The sequence below is a fragment of the Salvelinus sp. IW2-2015 genome, linkage group LG37 (assembly GCF_002910315.2).
Source record: "Salvelinus sp. IW2-2015 linkage group LG37, ASM291031v2, whole genome shotgun sequence".
NCBI classification, from domain to species: Eukaryota; Metazoa; Chordata; class Actinopteri; order Salmoniformes; family Salmonidae; genus Salvelinus; species Salvelinus sp. IW2-2015.
This window is the reverse complement of record NC_036876.1, coordinates 12,060,443-12,082,634: the sequence shown is the minus strand read 5'-3', so window position 1 is coordinate 12,082,634 and position 22,192 is coordinate 12,060,443. Positions and strand designations below refer to the sequence as shown.

The 22,192-nt window shown below is 44.5% G+C and overlaps 1 protein-coding gene across 5 annotated transcripts in view; it reads left to right on the top strand.

The window, feature by feature from the left end:
* LOC111960288 (neurexin-2-like) overlaps positions 1 to 22,192 on the top strand; it is a 504,177-nt gene that overhangs the window by 461,059 nt on the left and 20,926 nt on the right. For 3 of the 5 annotated variants that reach the window (XM_070437965.1, XM_070437964.1, XM_070437966.1), the window contains 2 exons: positions 1,220 to 1,309; positions 18,893 to 19,221. In XM_070437965.1, the coding sequence (XP_070294066.1) occupies positions 1,220 to 1,309; positions 18,893 to 19,221 (419 nt within the window). The remainder of the gene's footprint in view (positions 1 to 1,219; positions 1,310 to 18,892; positions 19,222 to 22,192) is intronic. The other 2 variants (XM_023982225.2, XM_070437967.1) reach the window with 1 other exon arrangement.

The window sequence follows — 22,192 nt, the reverse complement described above, 5'->3', positions numbered from 1 at the left end:
GAGTGGGCCTGGGTACTGCAGAACAGAGTGTATATATATATATAGCACTGCGGTGAATAGAGGGAGAGAGGACAGCAGCTTTGTACACAAGAATTATAGGCACATGATCACTCTACCCACGCCTTACACCCCTACCACTACACCTACACCCTTACGTTACGCTCTACCTTTTACCTGCTTATTGCAGCTCGAACACCATCCATTTTGTAGCACATTATTACAGCACAGACTGTTAATATGCCGTTTTTCAGGCGTTTTTTGGTACTTATTTGTATGATTTCCTCACCCCAGGCATCGCTTTATTGCTAGCGCTGAAGAGCCCGGCCCTAAACAGTACAATCCAGCGGTTAATTCTGATTGAAATTATGAGGGAGATAATCATTTTAGCTCTGGTTAAATGATGTCATGCGGTTTAATGGAAAGGCAATGAAGAGCTTTTGACGCACTGACGAGACGGTGGAAATGATGAAGTGCCGTTGATGATTATTAAACTGAAAAAAAGCCTTGATGGGTTATGTACAGTATGTATGAAACAGCAGAGCTCAAATCCACAGAGTTCTTTATATTTACCCAAAAGTGCACAAGTTGGGATTAATGTTGCATTATGGGATTTGGAGTTTCTTAATGTACTATGATAGACTTGAGCACTGAGACTTGCCTCTAAGGATGGTTGCGTGGGATCTCAAGCAGAAAATGTCTTCCTGGTATTAACCATGTAATGTGTTTAAGTAATATGTGCTTAAGGGTCTCTGAACAGGAAATGACAATGGTTTGATGATGAATACATGAAAATGTTTGAATAATGTAATGATGATGTTAATGCATATGACYTTGCTGTAACTGAATGCTTTTCATGTTGGTTTTAACAAATGTTATAGATTGCTACTATTGATTTCATTGATGCTATTGATTTTCACTGTCCACTGAGCTATTGGCTGTATGAGCTATCCATTATACAAATATACTATTTCTAAATTATTCATAAATATGTTTAACTTATCGGACCCATAACCAAAACAACCATTTAAACCTGAGGTAACTAGAATGCTGTCTAACCAATCCAAACCAGTCCGCAAAAAGCTACTACTTCCTGAAACTACCTAAAGCTGATTTTAACGTACATAACCTTGCTAAACGTTTTGCCATGTTGCCCTTTCTCTAACCTTTAACCTTTGACCTTCCAGATATTAACCTGCACTCTTTTCCAAATTCTCTAAAGGGAACTTTGATAATGAACGCCTGGCTATTGCTAGACAAAGAATCCCATACCGACTTGGTCGGGTAGTTGACGAGTGGCTACTCGACAAAGGTAACTAAAAACCCCTTAACTCTCCACTAATGACCTAACCACTTAATCACCGTTAACCACCGCTCTGGAGGAGGTGCAGTGCCACGCAACAAAGGTGGATGTTATTGGCTCTTTACAGTTCCCCTGATTCACATATGTCCAATGTCCAAGGCTTATGACCTTACCCAATCAGTCTCAATGTGATTGGCTTAAACTTTACCATTCAATTATGTCACTGAGTAGTAATATACATTAGTAACACATTCAAACAGGTAACTATGCATCACGCTCTACAGTTTTATTGTATACTGTATCAATTTGCTGTTCTAGCCCCCTGAAAGTAATTATACAGGTCATTCTATCTTGTAATTGGCAATTATGAAAGTAGGCAAATTGATACTAAATCCACCTCCCTTATCAGCTAGCTGGTTAACTAATATTACAATGTTGGTAATGACCTTACACATTCTTCATAGCATTTCAATGAAGGTACTGAACGAATGAGCCAGTTGTAGGTTACACTGCACAGGGGAACCATGTCCAAGGCACCTTGACATGGGGCTGCATCTCTTCAGAGTCATAACTTCCCAATAACCCCAACATAACCCCCCAGTAACKAACCTGACAAAAAGACAMATCCTATTGGTTCCCTTCTGCTTCTCTTCCTGTGTTTCTGTTGTTTGGTCTTGTGAAGTTTTATTAATTATGGTGATTATTATTCACATTCTTATTCACAAAAGTGACAATTAGAGGAAGAAACATCAACCACTTAATAATTTTTGGAACACTCCAGAGAAAAGTAGCCACCTGAAAGTCATTAAAAGTTAAAGGGACTGTTTAATGTGTCTGTTGGACTTTGTTAATAAGCCTACAATTCGCTGTGTCAGCCTTATTCTGCCCGACAACAACGAGCACGATCGATCTGCAATTTGGATCTGACCAATAGTGACGATTCTTTAACCCTTTGAGTGCCAAACGTCCCCCGACCTCTGTGTCTTTGTCCTGTGTTGTATGTTTGTGCTGCTGAAAGGTGGTTGATTCTATAAAAAGAAACTCCCCAAATGGAGGTGTGGCCTTTGTTGCTCCTCCTCCTCCTCCCCTCCCRTTTTCATTCCATCCCTCTGGCCACAGTTACCTCAGTCACACCATAATGTTGGCCATTTTCAACTAGCGCWAGCTAACTAGCTAGCTCAGCTTTCACAGCACGATAATGGGCCGTCCACATCTAGCAGGATTACAAACGATAACTATAAGGTGTAGATGTGCCTTATTACACATACAATAATTATTTAGAAGAACTGAGAGTTCGCCTCTGGGCAAAGTTTTAATGTTACTTATTCCATGACTGCTAGTCAAAGTGACTCTGATTTTAAATGAGTTGATGTTAGCCGTCACAACACAGTAAAATACGACTTGCTAAGGGAATTTGAGGGTAGATTAGTCTAAGTCATGCATCTCTAAGGCTCTAAAGGCTTTACCCAAGTCTGTATTCTGTTTGTATGACTAATAATAGATGCAGTGTCATGAACACATCACATTTTACATCTTCTAATTTGCTGCGGCCAGCTGTTCTTTGAAACGGTATTATAAGTGATCACACATGCGGGGAAAGATTCCAAATAAATTAATTTGTATTTATGTGCGAGTCAAACAAGATAAATTCAGAGTTCCCGTGTTTATTTGATAAAAACAGAATCCGTAAACTGCTCACTGTATCTCATTTGGATTAATAGGTCATTTAGCATGGATTGGATAGAATCAGTATATCAGATAGAACGAGAATCAACTGAAGGGTTTTGTACARATTTTTTCATACATTAATAAGGTTGACTTGATATGAATTGCCAACCAGATTTAGGATAATGATGACAAGACACAATAAGAACCACAGAATCAACAATGCGAGAGGAAGCTGGGGAGGTTAGTATAGAGGCACTCTTACCATGAACAAATATTGGAGGGAAGGGAACGGAAAGAGGGAGGCAGAGGACATTTCTCAACTCAAAGGGTTAAAGTTCAAAGTTACTTTGCTATGGAAACAGACAGAGATTAATCCTAAGACCTGAACTAAGCAGAATCTAACCACCTAACAGCAAACCAAACTCAACCCATGCTAACGACTGAGGGCTGACTCTCCCTACACCACCCCTCACCCAAACTATGAACAGAAGGCCAGTATGTTATTTACAGTCACACCAAAATGATTCCTATAGTCTTACCTTCTGGACAGTAGCTAGGACACAACCAAGAAGCCCTCAGTTATAATCCTGTTATAAACATCTCTAATGAGCTCAATTGGAACTTTTGAAATTCCTCCCAAATCTAGAACTTAGACAGGATAACAACTAAACAGCTAACTAAGTGCTGGACCCCTTTAAGCCATGATGAAGTGGTGCCAGAATACCCCCCCCCCCCCCCCTCCTCACCCCCGAAACGTAAAACTCAGAGGGTTAAAAATGAACCAGGTAACTTGAACACCAAAATTCTAAACATGGTATCTAATTATTTTTGCAGTTTTGTGATGAAACCTGCAATTATTCAAATGCTTCTTTGAGTATAAAGTTACAAGAGATTATAAGGTCCCTTTAACGTTTACTGTTCCACTATGTTAGCACATAAAAAAATATGCTGTTTGTGTAATAACTGTATGAACCAAAATGGGTTAAATAATATGTCATTTGCTATGTTGAATGAAAGATAATGTCTGTTCAAGGTGGTGGATATATGCATGTATGGATGGATGTATGAATGACAGCGAGTGGGGGTTTATCCTATGGATATTGCAGCCTGGTCTGTAATGGTCCAGACTTCATATCTCTTACAGACCACACCCCTCTGACCACAACCCTGAATCTGTGGTTTTCATTGCTTCAGATGTCTTGACCGGAGTGAAAACAAACGTCAGCCCAGTGTGTCTCCTGAACTCATGGTCAGTCTGGGTTCAGTGCGGTCAGGTCTGTGGAACCGTATAACCACAAAGAATGGACATTTGCTCTCATTGATATWAAAAAAAACAGCTGGGGTAACTAGAGCAGTCCACGCACTTTTGAAAATCTTAGAAGTGGTTTATTTGGCAACTTAACGATTCCATGAGGTTGCATGCTACCTTAGAGCAATAGACTTCCAATGAAGTCAAGTACGGAGTGGAATCAAGCAGTGGAAAAGGTAGGTAACACTCACACACACACACACACYCTTATCAATGCTCCCAACCAACTTTATAGGCTGAAGTAGAGAGGGCTTAGTAGGTATTACAATATCTCCCCTAGCCCAGAGCTGGCTGTTGGATCACACATCTCAATGTGCAGCTCTCATTCTCTGTTCTCCTCCAGACTTTGAGGCAGATCAGAGAGAACATCTCTGGCCCTCCCAGTGCCTGCCAAATAAATCCAAAATGGCAGCACTTATACAGACTCAATGGAGGGGAAAAATAAGAGACCCAAAAGTTTTTAACAGCTCAATCCAACCAAACTCACTCGGATCTGCCCTCCTTTTCCCTCGTTCCTCTCCCCTCTCTCTCTCTCTCTCTCTCTCTCTCTCTCTCTCTCTCTCTCTCTCTCTCTCCTCTCTCTCTCTCTCTCTCTCTCTCTCTCTCTCTCTCTCTCTCTCTCTCTCTCTCTCTCTCCTCTCTCTCTCTCTCTCCTCTCTCTCTCTCGCTCTCTCTCTCTCTCTCTCTCTCCTCTCCTCTCTTCTCTTTCTCTTCTCTCTCTCTCTCTCTGCTCTCTCTCTCTCTCTCTCTCTCTCACCTCATATCCGTCACACCCAAAATCCTCTTCTGTTTTCCACCCCTCCCACCCTCTTTTCTTTCCCTCTGTTTCTCTCTCTCTATCGCTCTCCTTCCACATCCTCTGCAGTTTTCTTGGCGCCGCTAACTTGCGACGACACCGCGGCCTCTTTTCTTTTGGAACAGCCAGAATGAGATACGGTTTCCTAATCTTTCTGGGGAGAGAGAGGAGAGGGAGGACAAAATTGAGATTACAAATAACCAGGGACAATCGATTTTCCCTTGTTCTCCTTCTCAAACCGGTAAAACGTTCCACTTTTAGCCAATGAGGTATATTTACTTCCTGGCTTTACCCCAATATACTCCAGTCACAGAGAAGAGAAGAATAACCGGAGCTACAGTTTAAAATGGGAGCAGTGTGGCGTACATTTAGGGAGAACACCAAACTCTCTGGTGCCATTAAGAACCCAAAGAGAACATCCAGAGACTTGTTTAGGTGGTCGAAACTGAGATGGAAGGAGGAGGAAGGAAGGAACACAACACAGGCCTTTGCGTCAACAGTGGTGCCTGGACAGCTTCCAGCGAGCTACCCATTGAGCTGGGTTTAATGTTCAGTGTTTAATGGTCTGGTTCAAGCGCCCCCTTTTTCCCTAACCGAAAGCAATCGAGTCCTCCTAGTCGATATGATGCCTGGGCCCAAATCGACCTTCTCCTGGCTGGTGCGCCCATCCAGACAGGCCATGCYTGAGCCTGGCTTTATTACAGAGATTTTTCAACCCGGGCCCCTCACCAGTGCTCCAGGGCTCTGTGGCCCCTGCACCTCCCTCCAGACCGTCCATGGTGAGTTTATTTGGCTCACACGCTCCTTTCTCCTCTTTTGCTTCTTTTCATTAGCTCTTTCTCTTTTATTACAGCTGTGTTGGAAAAACAGGAAGACACTGTGTATTTGTAACTCGTAGAGGGAAAAGTGGTCGTGAGACTCCGGTTCCTACTGGCTTAAATAATGGGGCACTTTGGCTGTGTTATTTCGCCGTTCCCTACCATGAAATGATCTATACCAGGGGTATTCAACTCTTACCCTACGAGGTCTGGAGCCTTCTGGTTTTCTGTTCTACCTGACAATGAATTGCACCCACCTGGTGTCCCAGGTCTAAATCAGTCCCTGATTAGGGGAACAATGAAAAAACGCAGCGGAACTGGCTTCCAGAGTTGAGTTTGAGGGCCCTATAGCAACTGGAGTGACTGAAGAAAAAGGATCTGTCGTGAGCTCACCAACTTCCTCGATCTCTCCAGATATGTCATGATGCAGAGAAAGCCACTACATCCTGTCATGCTTTATCTAGTGTACTGTACCCTGTCTGAAGTCCTCCTGTACCTCCCCACCACAGTATGTCTCTATCTACCGTCCCCTGGCCCCTGAGGGCCTCACTACTCCCTCACGCAGCGCTTTCTCTACTAAAGTCACGGTGCATTCCGCCCCTCGCCTTCCTTTGTCAAACACAATTAATTCAGAGTGTTACCAAATCGCCTACTTAAAAAAAAAAGCAAAAGACTTAATTAGCAAAGAGCGCCTTGCGCTAAGGAGATAACTACTACCCACTTCATAATCAACTCTGTCAGCAGTGCACCTCATTCTGTCTTGGCTCGGAGGTGGGAAAAGAGGAGGGTTAAAGGGAGAAAAGCCTGTGTTTTTCTTGAGATTCCCTGTTGAATCCCGGAATTGAGGGAATGATTTGCCAACGGCCAAGCGATACTAAAGGTTCTCGGTGTAAACATTCCAAGCTTCTGTCAATCAAAAACCCCTCAAGCGGTGCCTTCGCAGTGGAGGAGCCTGGGTAATCCATCCATCTGGCCCACTAGCCGAGTCGCCACTGCAAAACATTTAAGATGGTAGCGTCTACTTCTGTGTGTCACACCCTCTCTCCTAGATAAAACAGGCTAAGGAAGAAAGGGAGCATAATGATGTTAGAGGCCTCTCCAGTCTCCACTTCCAATCCCTCCTTCTGATCCCTTCCACTGGAATGCCATTAGATCCAGAACATCCATCCAGAACATCCAGCCCCACTTCCTCCTGCCACCTCTCCCCCACCTTAGCCACTTGGAAGGGTCTGAACTGTGTTCGAGCTTCCCCCTCCCCTCCACATCCAGTGGAGGTTGCAGGCTTGCTCTCATTACCAAAGCCTTCAGACAGGCAATCTGTGCATTAGGCAGCCGAGCGTGGACGGACTCTGCCCACTCCTCCACGGCTCCGTCAGCTCAGCCGGTAATTACCGTCCCCGGCTCATCTTTTCCCTCGTCGAGAAGAAAACATGGAAATGGATACACGGATGTAGATGCCTTATGCCCCACTGATTCTCTTCTGGTCAGTGGAGAGGGAAACAGTGATACAGTTGATGTGAACAGGTTTCCCATGGAACTAGTAGCTGAGCCCCGTGGTTTTTCTCTGCCGAGCCCCAGCGATTGCTGCTAGGTTAGCCGTATGATTAGCTCGAAACCAGAAAGGGAAGTGGGGACGCTTGCGTTGTATGATCCACTGAAGTTGTATTACTCAGACATGGGTTTAGTTAGCATGTCAATGCACATACCCTCTATCTCTCCCTCTGTTTCACTAACTCCCTCCTCCTTTCTCATCCCTGGTTTCGCTCTCCTTCCCTCTCCCTCCACCTTTTCTTCTCTCCGTCACTGGTTGACACTCTCTCTCCATTTTTCACTAACTCCCTCCTCCTTTCTCTCCCCTGGTTTCACTCTCCTTCCCTCTCCCTCCACCTTTTCTTCTCTCCATCACTGGTTGACACTCTCTCRKRTTMTTTCACTAACTCCCTCCTCCTTTCTCTCCCCTGGTTTCACTCTCCTTCCCTCTCCCTCCACCTTTTCTTCTCTCCATCACTGGTTGACACTCTCTCTCCATTTTTTCACCTACTCCCTCCTCCTTTCTCTCCCCTGATGTATTTCTCATCATCTCTCTCTCCCTCTCACTCTCTCCTTCGACCTTTACTTCTCTCCATCATCCCTGGTTAACACTCTTTTCTTGCCCTTAGTCGCTCCTCTCCTTTACCGGGCCTGTGATCTTCCTTAAGCCCAGCACTCGTTTGTCTTCCTCCCTCTCTCCTGTCATTTCACACGTCTCCAATTCTCCCTGAAGTCTCTTCTTCTTTCTCTTCTCCCCTCCTCATATCGTTTCACTCGGCTAGGCTAAAGTCTCTATGAGTGTCTTATGGCCCTGTCTGTCTCCATTCATTTCAGCGAGAAATGAAAAAGAGAAGTCACTAGAAAAGCCGGGCCTCAGGGGACGCCACTTTGAGCCAATGAGCAGTTATTTTGACGGTCTAATATATACATTTCATATATGCTATCGGGGGAAATGTTTCCTTTGGTTGTGTTTACGAAGGTCTTGGGTAACATTATAATGCAAAAAAAGATATATGTTTCAAAGAACACAATAGCAGTTTCATTAGTTTACTGTAGGCTCTCTGCTGCCGCATGCTCATCTGTGGAGCACATGGAACAGCGGTTATTGTTGGAGAAATTCATATTTTGAAAGACAACTCATCTCTTCAATTTTGAGAGGTATTTGGCAAAGGTAAGTGTTTTGGAAACCTCCGAACCTGGTCTTTCTGATACTATATAGAAATCAAAACGTCTTCACCTCATGTTACTCTGTAAGAGGATTTGGCGCTCCATGAAAAAAAATGACATGTCCTCTTAAACTACTTATTAAACAAATTATGTTTGTGATATCGAAATTCTAACACAATACTTGTGTTTAAATATACTGTACTTTTTTTAGGAAAAGTCAAGGACAGAGGGGGGCTTTAATAATAAAAAATGGCAGAGATACTGTATTTCAATTTTAAATGAATGTGCAGTCAAAATGACTGCCGGTGCCCTTCTAGAGTTAAAATAGAAGGGCCAATATTAGGAAGTATTATTTCACCATGATTCTGGCTCTTTTTCTCGCTAATGAAAACACACCCGAAGAAATCCCTTACGGAAATGTGCCATCTCAATCTCATCACCTTGTTTGATTTCATCATTCTGTTGTTCCATATAACCCAAATCTATTTTCATATCTGGACATTACAACCCAGAGAACAATTCAACCTGTCTCAATGATTCCTCTCGCAAAAAAGTATTTCCCTCTCCAAGAAAATGACAACCCGCGTGTGATATTCAAGATGAAGCTCCTCCCCCCGGAAATAAATGGATTTCCTGTCACAACCAAAGCCTGTGGCATTCCACTCTTCCAGTGCACATATTATTTTACCCTTATTTGACCAGGTAAGTTGACTGAGAACACGTTCTCATTTACAGCCACGACCTGGGTCTAGTGTGAGAGAAAAGTATATAGAGAGAGAAAGAAGAAAGGAAATCAATCAGCAGAAAGAGGGAGTGACATACTGAAAGATATCCATAGAAAGAAGGAAGGTCAGATAGTTACAGAGAGAAGCAAAGAGAGAGAGAGATAAAAGGAAATGGAAGAGAGAGAGAGAGAGAGAGAGATACAGGGAGAGAGAGAGAGAGAGAGAGAGAGAGAGAGAGAGAGAGAGAGAGAGAGAGCGAGAGAAGGAAATGGAAGATGGTATGCTAATTTGGTATGGAGCAGACCTGCTGTAACTCACTCTATTAAATTAATCAAAACAGGAACATTTTACATTTGGCTAGAAATTCAAAAATAAATTATCTCAAGGAAAATGTCCTCCTGTGTGCTACCTATATCCCTAGAATCCCCGTACTTAATGAAGACAGCTTCTCCATCCTGGAGGGGGAAATCAATCATTTCCAGGCCCAGGGACATGTACTAGTTTGTGGCGACCTAAATGACAGAACTGGATAAGAATCTGACACCGTCAGCACACAGGGGGACAAACACCTACCTGGAGGGGACAGCATTCCCTCCCCTATATGCCCCCCTAGGCACAACTACGACAACATAACCAACAAAAACGGGTCACAACTCCTGCAGCTCTGTCGCATGCTGGGTATGTACATAGTTTATGGTAGATTTGAGGGGACTCCTATGGTAGGTACACCTATAGCTCATCTCTTGGCAGTAGTACTGTAGACTACTTTATCACTGACCTCACTTCAGAGTCTCTCAGAGCATTCACAGTCAGCCCACTGACACCCCTATCAGATCACAGCAAAATCACAGTCTTCTTGACCAGAGCAATACTCAATCATGAGGCATCAAAGCCAAAGGAACTGAATAATATTAATAAATGCCATAGATGGAAGGAAAGTAATGTGGAAACCTACCAAAAAACTATTAGGACAAAACGTTTCACTGTAATAGCGAATGTGTAAACTTGGCAGTAGAAAACCTAAACAGTATATTTGACCTCTCAGCTTCCCTATCAAATCTAAAAATGTCAAACAGAAAACAGAAGAAAATTTACAACAATGAAAAATGGTTTGATGAAGAATGCATACACCTAAGAAATAAATTGAGAAACCTATCCAACCAAAAACATAGAAACCCAGAATCCTGAGCCTACGCCTTTACTATGGTGAATCACTAAAACAATACAGAAATACACCACGGAGGAAAAAAAAGGAACAGCACGTTAGAATCAGCTCAATGTAATTGAAGAATCCATAGACTCTAACCACTTCCTGGAAAATTGAAAACACTAAACAAACAACATGAAGAGTTATCTATCCAAAACGGAGATGTATGGGTGAACCACTTCTTCAAGCTTTTTGGGCCTATAACAAAGAACAAACAGCAAAAACATATACATGATCAAATACAAATCTTAGAATCAACTATTAAAGACTACCAGAACCTACTGGATTCTCCAATTACATTGAATGAACTACAGGACAAAATACAAACCCTCCAACCCAAAAAAGCCTGTGGTGTTGATGGTATCCTCAATGAAATTATAAAATATACAGACCACAAATTCCAATTGGCTATACTTAAACTCTTTAACACCATTCTTAGCTCTGGCCTCAATACACAAAAGTGGAGACAAATTTGACCCCAATAACTACCGTGGGATATGCGTCAACAGCAATCCTCTGCATTATCATTAACAGCAGACTCGTACATTTCCTCAGTGAATACAATGTACTGAGCAAATGTCAAATTGGCTTTTTACCAAATTACCGTATGGCAGACCACGTATTCACCCTGCACACCCTAATTGACAAACAAACAAACAAAAACAAATGCAAAGTCTTCCCATGCTTTGTTGATTTCAAAAAATATTTTTCTCAATTTGGCATGAGGGTCTGCTATACAAATTGATGGAAAGTGGTGTTGGGGGAAAAACATAACATTATAAAATCCATGTACACAAACAGCAAATGTGCGGTTAAAATTGGCAAAAAAACAAGACACATTTCTTTCCATGGTGCCGTGGGGTGAGACAGGGATGCAGCTTAAGCCCCACCCTCTTCAAAATATATCAACGAATTGGCAAGGGCACTAGAACAGTCTGCAGCACCCGGCTTCACCCTACTAGAATCTGAAGTCAAATGTCTACTGTTTGCTTATGATCCGGTGCTTCTGTCCCAAACCAGGGAGGGCCAACAGCAGCACATAGATCTTCTGCACAGATTCTGTCAGATCTGGGCCCTGACAGTAAATCTCAGTAAGACAAAAATAATGGTGTTCCATAAAAGGTCCAGTTGGCAGGACCACTAATACAAATTCCATCAAGACACCGTTGCCCTAGAGCACACAAACAGTATACATACCTTGGCCAAAACATCAGCTAACTTGGTAACTTCCAGGTAACTTCCACAAAGCTATGAACGATCTGAGAGACAAGGCAAGAAGGGCCTTCTACGCCATCAAAAATAATAAATAAATACATTTGACATACCAATTAGGATCTTGCAAAAAATACCTGAATCAGTTATTGAACCCATTGCCCTTTATGGTTGTGAGGTCTGGGGTCTGCTCACCAACCAAGAATTCACAAAATGGGACAAACACCAAATTGAATCTCTGCATGCAGAATTCTGCAAAAATATCCTCAGTGTATAACGTAAAACACCAAATAATGCATGCAGAGCAGAATTAGGCCGATACCCGCTAGTGATCAAAATCCAGAAAAGAGCTGTTAAATCCTGCAACCACCTAAAAGGAAGCGATTCCCAAACCTTCCATAACAAAGCCATCACCTACAGAGAGAGAAACCTGGAGAGGAGTCTCCTAAGCAAGCTTGTGCTGGGGCTTTGGTCACAACACAAACACACCCCACAGAGCCCCAGGACAGTAACACAATAGACTCAACCAAATCTTGAGAAAACAACAAGATAATTGCTTGATACATTGGAAAGAATCAACAAAAAAACAGCAAACTAGAATGCTATTTGGCCCTAAACAGAGAGTACACAGTGGTAGAATACCTGACCACTGTGACTGACCCAAACTTAAGGAAAGCTTTGACTATGTACAGACTCAGTGAGCATAGCCTTGCTATTGAGAAAGGCCGCCGTAGGCAGACCTGGCTCTCCAGAGAAGACAGGCTCTGTGCACACTGCCCACAAAATGAGGTGGAAAATGAACTGCACTTCCTAACCTCCTGCCAAATGTATGAACATATTAGAGACACATATTTCCCTCAGATTACACAGACCCACAAAGCATTTTAAAACAAACCCAATTTTGATAAACTCCCATAATATTATAATATTATCTATTGGGTGAAATACCAGTGTGACATCAGAGCAGCAATATTTGTGACCTGTTGCCACAAGAAAAGGGCAACCAGTGAAGAACAAACACCATTGTAAATACAACCCATGTGTATGTTTATTTATTTTCTCTTTTGTAATTGAACTATTTTCACATAATATGACATTTGAAATGGCTAATGTTTACTGTTAATTTTATTTTTAATTAAATGTATTATCTACTTCACTTGCTTTGGTAATGTTAAAATATGTTTCCCATGCCAATTAAAGCCCTTAAAAATTTAAATTTAAATTTAATTTAAATTAAATTGAGAGAGAGAGAGACGCTCACGTAAGTGACTTGGACTCTTTCATCACAGAGGGAGGTCCATCACTCTAGTGTCGGCAGGGCTAAAGTTAATTGGGAATTAGTGTGTGTGTCATCCTATTGACTGTTTCAATGAGGAAAAGCTACAGTAGTGTCTGTCACCCTCCTATCCCAGCCCAGTTTCTAAACCCAACCCAGCTGAGCCCCGGGCCCTAGGTGAAAATATATTTTCATAAGTGGGGTAAACAATTGGGAAATTAGATTGCTGAGAACAATTCAACAATTCAATTTCCGACATGCTGATTCGTTGAACGCGGCATGCGTGTAACTACAACCAGTTAGCAATTCGAACATTTCTGAGATTCCTAGTTCCGACTAGCAACACAGAGAGAGCATCACATACAGTGCATTTGGAGAGTATTCAGAACCCCTTCTCTTTTCCCACAATTTGTTATGTTACAGCCTAAAATTGATTAAATAAATGCTTTTCCTCATCAATCTACACACAATACCTCATAATGGCCAAGCGAAAACAGGTTCTTAGACATTTTGGCAAATGTATCTAAATAAAAATACTGAAAAACCTTATTTACAAAAGTATTCAGACCCTTTGCTATGAGACTTGAAATTGAGCTCCGGTGCATCCTGTTTCCATTGATCATCCTTGAGATGTTTCTTGGAGTCCACCTGTGGTAAATTCAATTGATTGGACATGATTAGGAAATACACGCACATGTCTATATATTGTCCCACAGTTGACAGTGCATGTCAGAGCAAAACCCAAGCCATGAGGTCGAAGGAATTGTCCGTAGATCTCTGAGACAGGATTGTGTCGAGGCACAGATCTGGGGAAGAGTACCAAAAATTGCAGCATTGAAGGTCCCCAAGAACTGGAGAAATGGAATAAGTTTGGAACCACCAAGACTCTTCCTAGAGCTGGCCACCTGGCCAAACTGAGCAATCGGGGGAGAAGGGCCTTGGTCAGGGAGGTGACAAAGAATTCAATGGTCACTCTTCCCTGATCCTGTCTTGTTTTTACGAGCAACCAAACAACTGGGACTATTTTCCAGGTTGTGCCACTGATGACAGATCCCATGTGAGAGGCCTTGGAGAGGGTCGTGATGAGGCCGGAGTGTTATGACACTCCAATGCAGACTTCTCTCTCTAGCTCAAAAGATTTACATAACAACATGCTAAGCTATCTGTTTGGCTGTCATCTTCACTCTGCATACAGAAATTCTCCTCCTTCCCTCTTATTCACCGTTAAATCCCTCGTTTATCTCTCTCTCTCTGCTTTCTAGCATGTTCTCTGTCCACAGTACATGTTTTCCGTAGTGCTATTCTTATCCCCACCGCTATCTAGCTAGCGTCATCCCCTGTCAGTCAAATTGACTGGATGTTCTCCCACACGGATTAGAACACAAAACATCCATGTGCGTTCAGCAGGGGACGAGACACCCAGGAATAACACACAATACAGCCATGTTCTAGTGATAGAGGAAGAGGGAGAGGAAGCTGGTGGCAGAGAGCGGTGTTGGGGAAGCTACTCTGAAAATATTCCAATATAAAATAGATAGAAAGACAGTGAGATATAGTTAGACAGAAAGTGAGAGCAGACAATATCATATAACAGCAAGTGGGATAGAGAGTGGGAGGGAGAGAGAGACCGTCACCTAAGTGACTTAAGCTCCTTTAGTGCAGAGCGACGTCCATCACTCTACAGTTGACAGGGCTGAAGTTAATTAGGTAGTAGTGTGTGTGTCTTCCTGAATAAGTGTTTTAATGAAGACCAGCTAGTGGCTGTCTTCTCAGCCCAGATTTTAGAGTCTCTGTGCCAGCCCAGCCCTGGGCCCTAAGGCCAAATAGTGCCCATCGTCATAAGGGCCCAGGGAGAGAGGGAGACCGGACCACTGCCACCTGATTCAAGACACAAATTGGTCCAATAAACCCTCATCAATGCACCTCCAGCCAGGGGCTGTCCACTGAGAGGACAAACACTGCACGCACACACACACACACACACACACACACACACACACACACACACACACACACACACACACACACACACACACACACACACACACACACACACACACACACACACACACACACACACACACACACACACACACACACACACACACACACACACACACACACACACACAGAGAGAGAGAAAAAATGTGGTGTTCCAAAAGGCCATCTGTAACGCACGTAAAGGTCGCCTCCCTGACACATCTGACAGCTCACGCAAGTTATTATGCACACACAAATACACACACACACACACACCCGTTGTGTCTTAAGCTGTCCGATTGCCAGTCGTGCCAAGACCTTCCCTTCTCCTCCTCCTCTCTCCTCTCCCTTCCTCTAAACCCCCCCCACCCCAGCCTAAATGGCCCCTGAAGTGACACGTCAGTTTCAATTTGACCCGGCAGGCCCCAAAACAATAACTTCATCAACTCCTGTTAGTATCCTCTCCATCAGACAGCCACACAAACAAACACTGATTCCCTCTCTCTTCCGGAGGGCACTTTTTCCTCTGACTGATGTTCAGGAGGTAATAGAATGTCTTCAAGGACCTCTCAAGTGTTGGATAGTTGACTGTTTTAGTTCACTTCCTCTCAGCACACGCACTAACTTCTCACGGTACAACATAACTGTGTACAACAATACTTTAACAGGCTAAAAGTATCACTCGGCTGTATAGAGTATTCCCTAGCTTCCACATAGCTACTGGAAATTCCATATTTCAACTTAGTAGTTTTCTGATGATCACTGCACTCATTTGGAACAAGACTTGTTCCTGACCGCGCGACCTGATCATGATAAAACTCCTGCCTCTAAGAAGAAAATCTCAGTTCAGTCTTCTCACTGAGCATCACTATACTCACAGGGGAGAATGTTAGGTACAGGAGTGGTTGGGTGGCCACGGTAGAGCGTGGTAAGCTGAGAGGTGATTTAATATCCAGGCTCTGAGACAGACGGACCGTGTCCTCGCCTCTGCTGTCTGCCTATCTGGAGTCTGGACCTCCCCTGGAGAGATAGGGTTGCTGAGACAGCACCTCTGAAACAGGAGAGCCACTGGGCTGACGTGTGTGTCTCCGTCCTCTGGTCAAGGACAAGAGATGATCCTCCCTCACAGTGGGGGGCCGAGTACGTGTGTGGGAGGAGATCAAGAGTGAGTGTGTGGGTGTGTGCAGGGGCTGAAAGCGTGTGTGAACAACATGTGGTGTGTGTACGCTTCAACGTGTGCGCGTGCACGTGTATAGTACGTGTTAGCGTGTGTATGTGCGCACACTTGTACCTAGTACGTGCCAATGTTCTGACGAATTTTCCTTGCTGATGTCCATCCTCTACCAAGTCTCTCGCTTCCCTTCACCACTATCACTTTCCCCAACAAAACATGTTGAGCAGCATCTTCACAGAGATAACAGTGAGCGAGAGCTACGGTATTATGGTAAAAGCGCATATGCCTTACATAAAAGGAAAACTCCACTCAAAAACTATCTTTTGGTATTTCTTTCATTAATCCACTGTTGATACAGTCCCACATTTTTGTTGCATGTCAGCGGTCAAGTTTTCATGACGTGATGCGTTTTGCATCGTCGTGATGATGTGGCCGGTGACACTTTGCTTCTTGAAAGTCCAATATCTTGAAAACTTGACTGCTGACAAAAACAGAAATATTCTCGTGGACAGATTCTCGTGGACAGATGAAATGGCGAGAATCTGTCAAGGCAGTAGTTCCTGGTTTGGGGTTTTCGTCATTGATTATTTGGACGAATCAGGATTGGGCGAAAACGGTGCTCCAACCGGTGCAATGATTTTCATGTCCGTTTGCAGATGATAAACGGTTTCCACCAGATTCCATCGGCAAAAAGTCAAAATTGGCTAATATTGTAAAAATTCATGAAATGTGCTTTTTGGCCATGATAAACACGGGTGAAATGACATTTACTTCTGTGTAACTGAGATTAGGACTGTATTAACAGTGGACTAATGAAACAAATACCAAAATATAGTTTCAGAGTCGATTTTTCCTTTTAAGTGTCATCGTTAGGGGATGGGAGAGTATCCCTATTGGGGTTCAGATGGACCTAATGATCACATCTCATGATGGCATGTGTAATGGACTGTCTCACTGGAGGCTTTATGCACACAGCATGCACACACAGGCATAGACATGCTCATACACACACACACACACGTACACACGCAGACATGCGCACAATACCTTATTAAGCCAGTAAGAAAGTCATGTTTTGTCTCTTAATTGAAAGGGAATGGGAGCTATTTTCCATTTCTGTCCTCTAAATGATTGAAGTCTATCCTCTAGGGGTTTGTAATGTAGAGGACAGTAAGGTAGAAATGTAAACATAATCTTTATAATTGCACACATTCCACACACCACACACACACACACACACACACACACACACACACACACACACACACACACACACACACACACACACACACACACACACACACACACACACACACACACACACACACACACACACACACACACACTCAAAGTATTCCATTACCATGATCTGTCATCACTGGGGAGTCCATCCCACACATACTAGTGTGCACGATCTATTCAACACACACACACACACACACACACACACACACACACACACACACACACACACACACACACACACACACACACACACACACACACACACACACACACACACACACACACAACACACACACACACACACACACACACACACACACACACACACACACACACACACACACACTCTCCCAACAGGCATTGATTAATCCATAAAGAGGGCCAATTTGGCTTCCCCTCTGCTCCTTCCCCTCTCTGCAGTAATTACCTCATCAAGTCTCATTTTAACCCACTTCCTCCGAAACAATATTCTACAGTAATCCTCCTCTCCCCCCACCACACCCCCCCGGGAGGCCCATTAATAATGTGGTCAAGGGTCATCACTTCTGATATCCAACCTGATTGGCCCAGCATGACACCCCATCCACTGTGAAAACAAGTGTGAGGGAAGCAGAGGGGAAAGAAAAGAGGATTGATATCAGCAAAAAAAAAGGGATCTTCAGATCACCCCCCTCCACCAACCCCTGGTAACACATTAGTAATGGAACATGCAAATGAGCCGAACCCTCATCTGTCCAATCCAGATGCATAGTAATGACTGGAGGACCAGACGAGAGAGCGCTGTTGAATTAAACATTAAACTATTTCCTCCAAAGTGGTTTATTTTTCCTAAACGGCTTCTCCATCTCCATACTTTGGGATGGGCTTCTTTTTTGTTTTTGTCTGTCCGAGGCACTTCATAATTTGTGCTGTGTCTCAGGTGCATTGGGGTCGATGACACCGGGCTCTGTAATGTATTCCATCTCTGTGGAGAATGCGATGCGACTCCACCCAGCCCCCAGCCTCAGGGTCAGCCCACGGCTACACCCTGCAATCTATTAGACTGCCAAGTTTCCACATTCGTCAGGCTCTGCTGTGAAACTGGGTGGCCCGCGTGTGTCGGAGTCGAGTCATAATGGCCGCCACCTGTAGCAGCACGGCTCAGGCAAGGTTCCAATCTCCTTAACGCGTTACCAGGGGAAAATCCCCCCATGTGATGGATACTGTCCCCCATTGTTTCACTCTGTCTGTCTGTGTGTGAGTGTGGTGAATTTGGATGTGTGTTGTGCAGCCTACGAAGAGACAAAGACTGATGGTGTCTTCCTTCGCCGCTTCTCTCTCCTCTTTCCGCTGTTTTCTTTCTCTTCTTCTCTCTCTTTGTTTCTCTGCCCCACCTATCTATCTTCACCCCCTTTCTCTTTCGCCTACCCTCATTTTATCTCCCACCTCTCTCTTCCCTCTTTCTCCTTTCTGCATCTCCCCGACTTTCTCTCCTCCCTCCACTAGGTCGACAGTTGACCATCTTCAACAGCCAGGCGTTCATCAAGATCGGTGGTGGTGGCGGCGACAAGGCCCGTCACTTCCAGGGTCAGATCTCGGGCCTCTACTACAACGGGCTGCAGGTGCTCAAGCTGGCAGCCGAGGGCGACCCCAATGTGCAGGCCAAGGGCAACCTGCGGCTAGTGGGCGACGTGCCCTCGGTGCTCACCACGGACACCACCAGCACCACGCCGCTGGCCGACATGTCCACCACCATCATGGAGACAACCACGACCATGGCTACCACCACCACCCGCAAGCAGCGTTCACCCACCATGAGGGACAGTGTCACACAGGTTAGTAGGGGAGGACTGGGGTGGAGTGGGGAGGAGGTGAGGAGGGGAAACTAAGGTGTGGGGGAACTGGGGGAGTGGAGGTGAGGGGGAACTGGGGTGGAGTGGGGAGGAGTGAGGGGGAACTGGGTGGAGTGGGAGAGGTGAAGGGAACTGGGTGGAGTGGGGAGGAGGGGGGTTTGGGATTTTCCCCACAAATGGTGATTATACTTTGATCAAAATCAAATCAAATCAAGTTTATTTTATATAGCCCTCGTACATCAGCTAATATCTCGAAGTGCTGTACAGAAACCCAGCCTAAAACCCCAAACAGCAAGCAATGCAGGTGTAGAAGCACGGCGGCTAGGAAAAACTCCCAGAAAAGCCAAAACCTAGGAAGAAACCTAGAGAGGAACCAGGCTATGAGGGGTGGCCAGTCCTCTTCTGGCTTTGCCGGGTGGAGATTATAACAGAACATGGCCAAGATGTTCAAATGTTCATAAATGACCAGCATGGTCAAATAATTATCAGGAGTAATTGTCAGTTGGCTTTTCATAGCCGATCATTAAGAGTATCTGTACCGCTCCTGCGGCTCTAGAGAGTTGAAAACAGCAGTCTGGGACAGGTAGCACGTCCGGTGGACAGGTCAGGGTTCCATAGCCGCAGGCAGAACATTTGAAACTTTGATCCTAGATATGTGCTTTATAACTTCTCCCAGGTGAGGGGGGGGGGGGAACAAGGGTCATGACTGTTTCATAGTAGTTATTCCTCTCTACAGAATCATACAAACTTTCTGTAGCTACGTACTCTCTGTTTGGCCAAAGATTGACATGCAGGACTTCAAACGAACCCGTTAACAAGTCTAGTATACCCCATTAGAGCAATCCAGACGGGCGTTTTGATTCCTTCTAAAGCAAAATCACAGATCGAAGCCCAGACACATTGTTAGAGGCAATATGAATCACATCCATCCAGACCAATCACACGTAGCCAGACAGTTGTGGCATCGAAGGAATAAACGCAAATAAATTGCTTGCCTCAATTACCCTGCCTCACCCTCTCAACATGTTGTTATCCTGTGTGCGTGTGTGTTCGAGTGAGCGCGCACTACCCGTGTGTCTAGTATACACGTCCCCATACAAAGGCTAAGTTTTCCTAGCACTAATCTCAACATGTAACGATCACTCGATCCACCAATCCTGGAAGTGGCAATTGGGGAACAACGGGAGATAGAGCTATTAGGTCAACTACTGTAGACACACAGTCACACACAGTCCGTATGTTGTCACAATGCCGCCCAGTCCCCACGCAACCCACAATAAGCTGTAATAACAGGCCTGTGTCCTCCAAGAGAGGGAATCGTTTCTTCCAATTTCACAGCCCATACCGTCTATTAATTAGCCGCAAGCCGCGTGCATTGTAATGTAATACAGCGCCGCTACATTAGCAGTATGCTGCAGTTGTGTGGTGGTGTAGCATTAGAATAGTATTAGGATCCAGGCGCCCAGAGAGAAATGCTATATTGATTGAGCTTACCTGACACAACTTGAACAAACGGAATAGTCCCAAAAGTTCAAACAACACACATCTGCAATTTCAAGTAGGCTCAATTTATGCTTGTGCTGGCAATACGATCCGGAGAATTCGTACAGAGGGTGTCACGCAATCGCGGAGCCTCTGGAGGCTTGTGGAGGCCAAATCGAGCTCTGTGCCGCATCGCCGGGCGCCTCCCATGTTACGGAACCATGCAGAGGGCTCTGTTTGGCTCCGTAATACCTCCGCGTTGACACGATTGGTTGACGGTAGGTGAGGGCGGGAGGTCCTGTAGAAACACCAACTCTCTTCCTTGACAACTTCCTTCACAACAGTTCTGCTGTGGTCCGCCAAGCGCAAGAAGTATGAATGCTCTTTCTGCGGAGGCAGCATCCAGATGTCAGATTGACCGTGCTGAGCCTATAAGGTTAGGTTAGGTAAGGCGCAGTTCTAACAAGCTGTGGCTGTTTCTGTCATTTCAAAAGACTTGCGTGGTGTTGCATGGCAAAGACGTTAAGCTAGAAGTAACATTAACATTGGGTTTCTCTCAAATAGCTTGTTCATTATCACCCTCCTTGTCCTCAGAAGCTTACCTGAGATCAATCACACAAACCTCTTGGCCTGACAGCCTACCTTTGACAACCAATGCCTAAGGACATTGCTCTCATACCAGCTACCTACCTCCCCCTCTTTCTTTCTCCCATCTCTCTTTCCCTCCATCTTCCTAACTCACCACACTTGAAAACGAAGGCTCGTCTGTGTCTCTCTCTCTCTCTCTCTCTTTCTCTCCTCAGCCAATAACAACAGTGCTAATTACTGCGTGGAACTAAAAGCTTCTCGGAGAGAGGGATGGAGAAAGATGGAGAGACGGAGAGCAAGAGGGATGTGAGAGAGAGAGAAAAGAAGAGGCGGAGGGTGCCGGGGGGGGGGGGTTGAGGGGGTGTAAGGGTAGACTAGAGAGATGTGGGCGTCTTATGCTACTAGCTGCCGCACTGCAAACACCAATCAAGTCTTATCTAATTGAATGTTCGCGTTTGGGCACCCGTTGTTTGTTTACCTTTTGGGACTTTTCCCAGCATCATCCTTTCCTCAACGCGCTGCGTAGCCGGAGCCACAGTCCTTTGATTTCAGCCTCGCTAAATTCAATAAATGGGTGGAAAATGAGCTTAATTATCTCTATACGGCGTTATCAAAGCAGTCAGGGGCTGCCTGTGTACTCTATCCATCGGTTTGGAGAAGGGGAGTAGAAGAGGAGATCAGACAGTGTGGAGTGTACAAAGATCAATGCTGCTAGCTACTTCATCCTTCCAAAGTCCTGTGTGTATAATGCGACAGTAGTAACGCTAGTACCATTATCAATACCGAAAGATTTCCCTTCCAAAGTGAATGCTCTGTAGGATGCTGCCACTGGCTCTACTATTAGGAACGGAGCTCGGTGACCCCTGTAGCGTTCCATTACGCG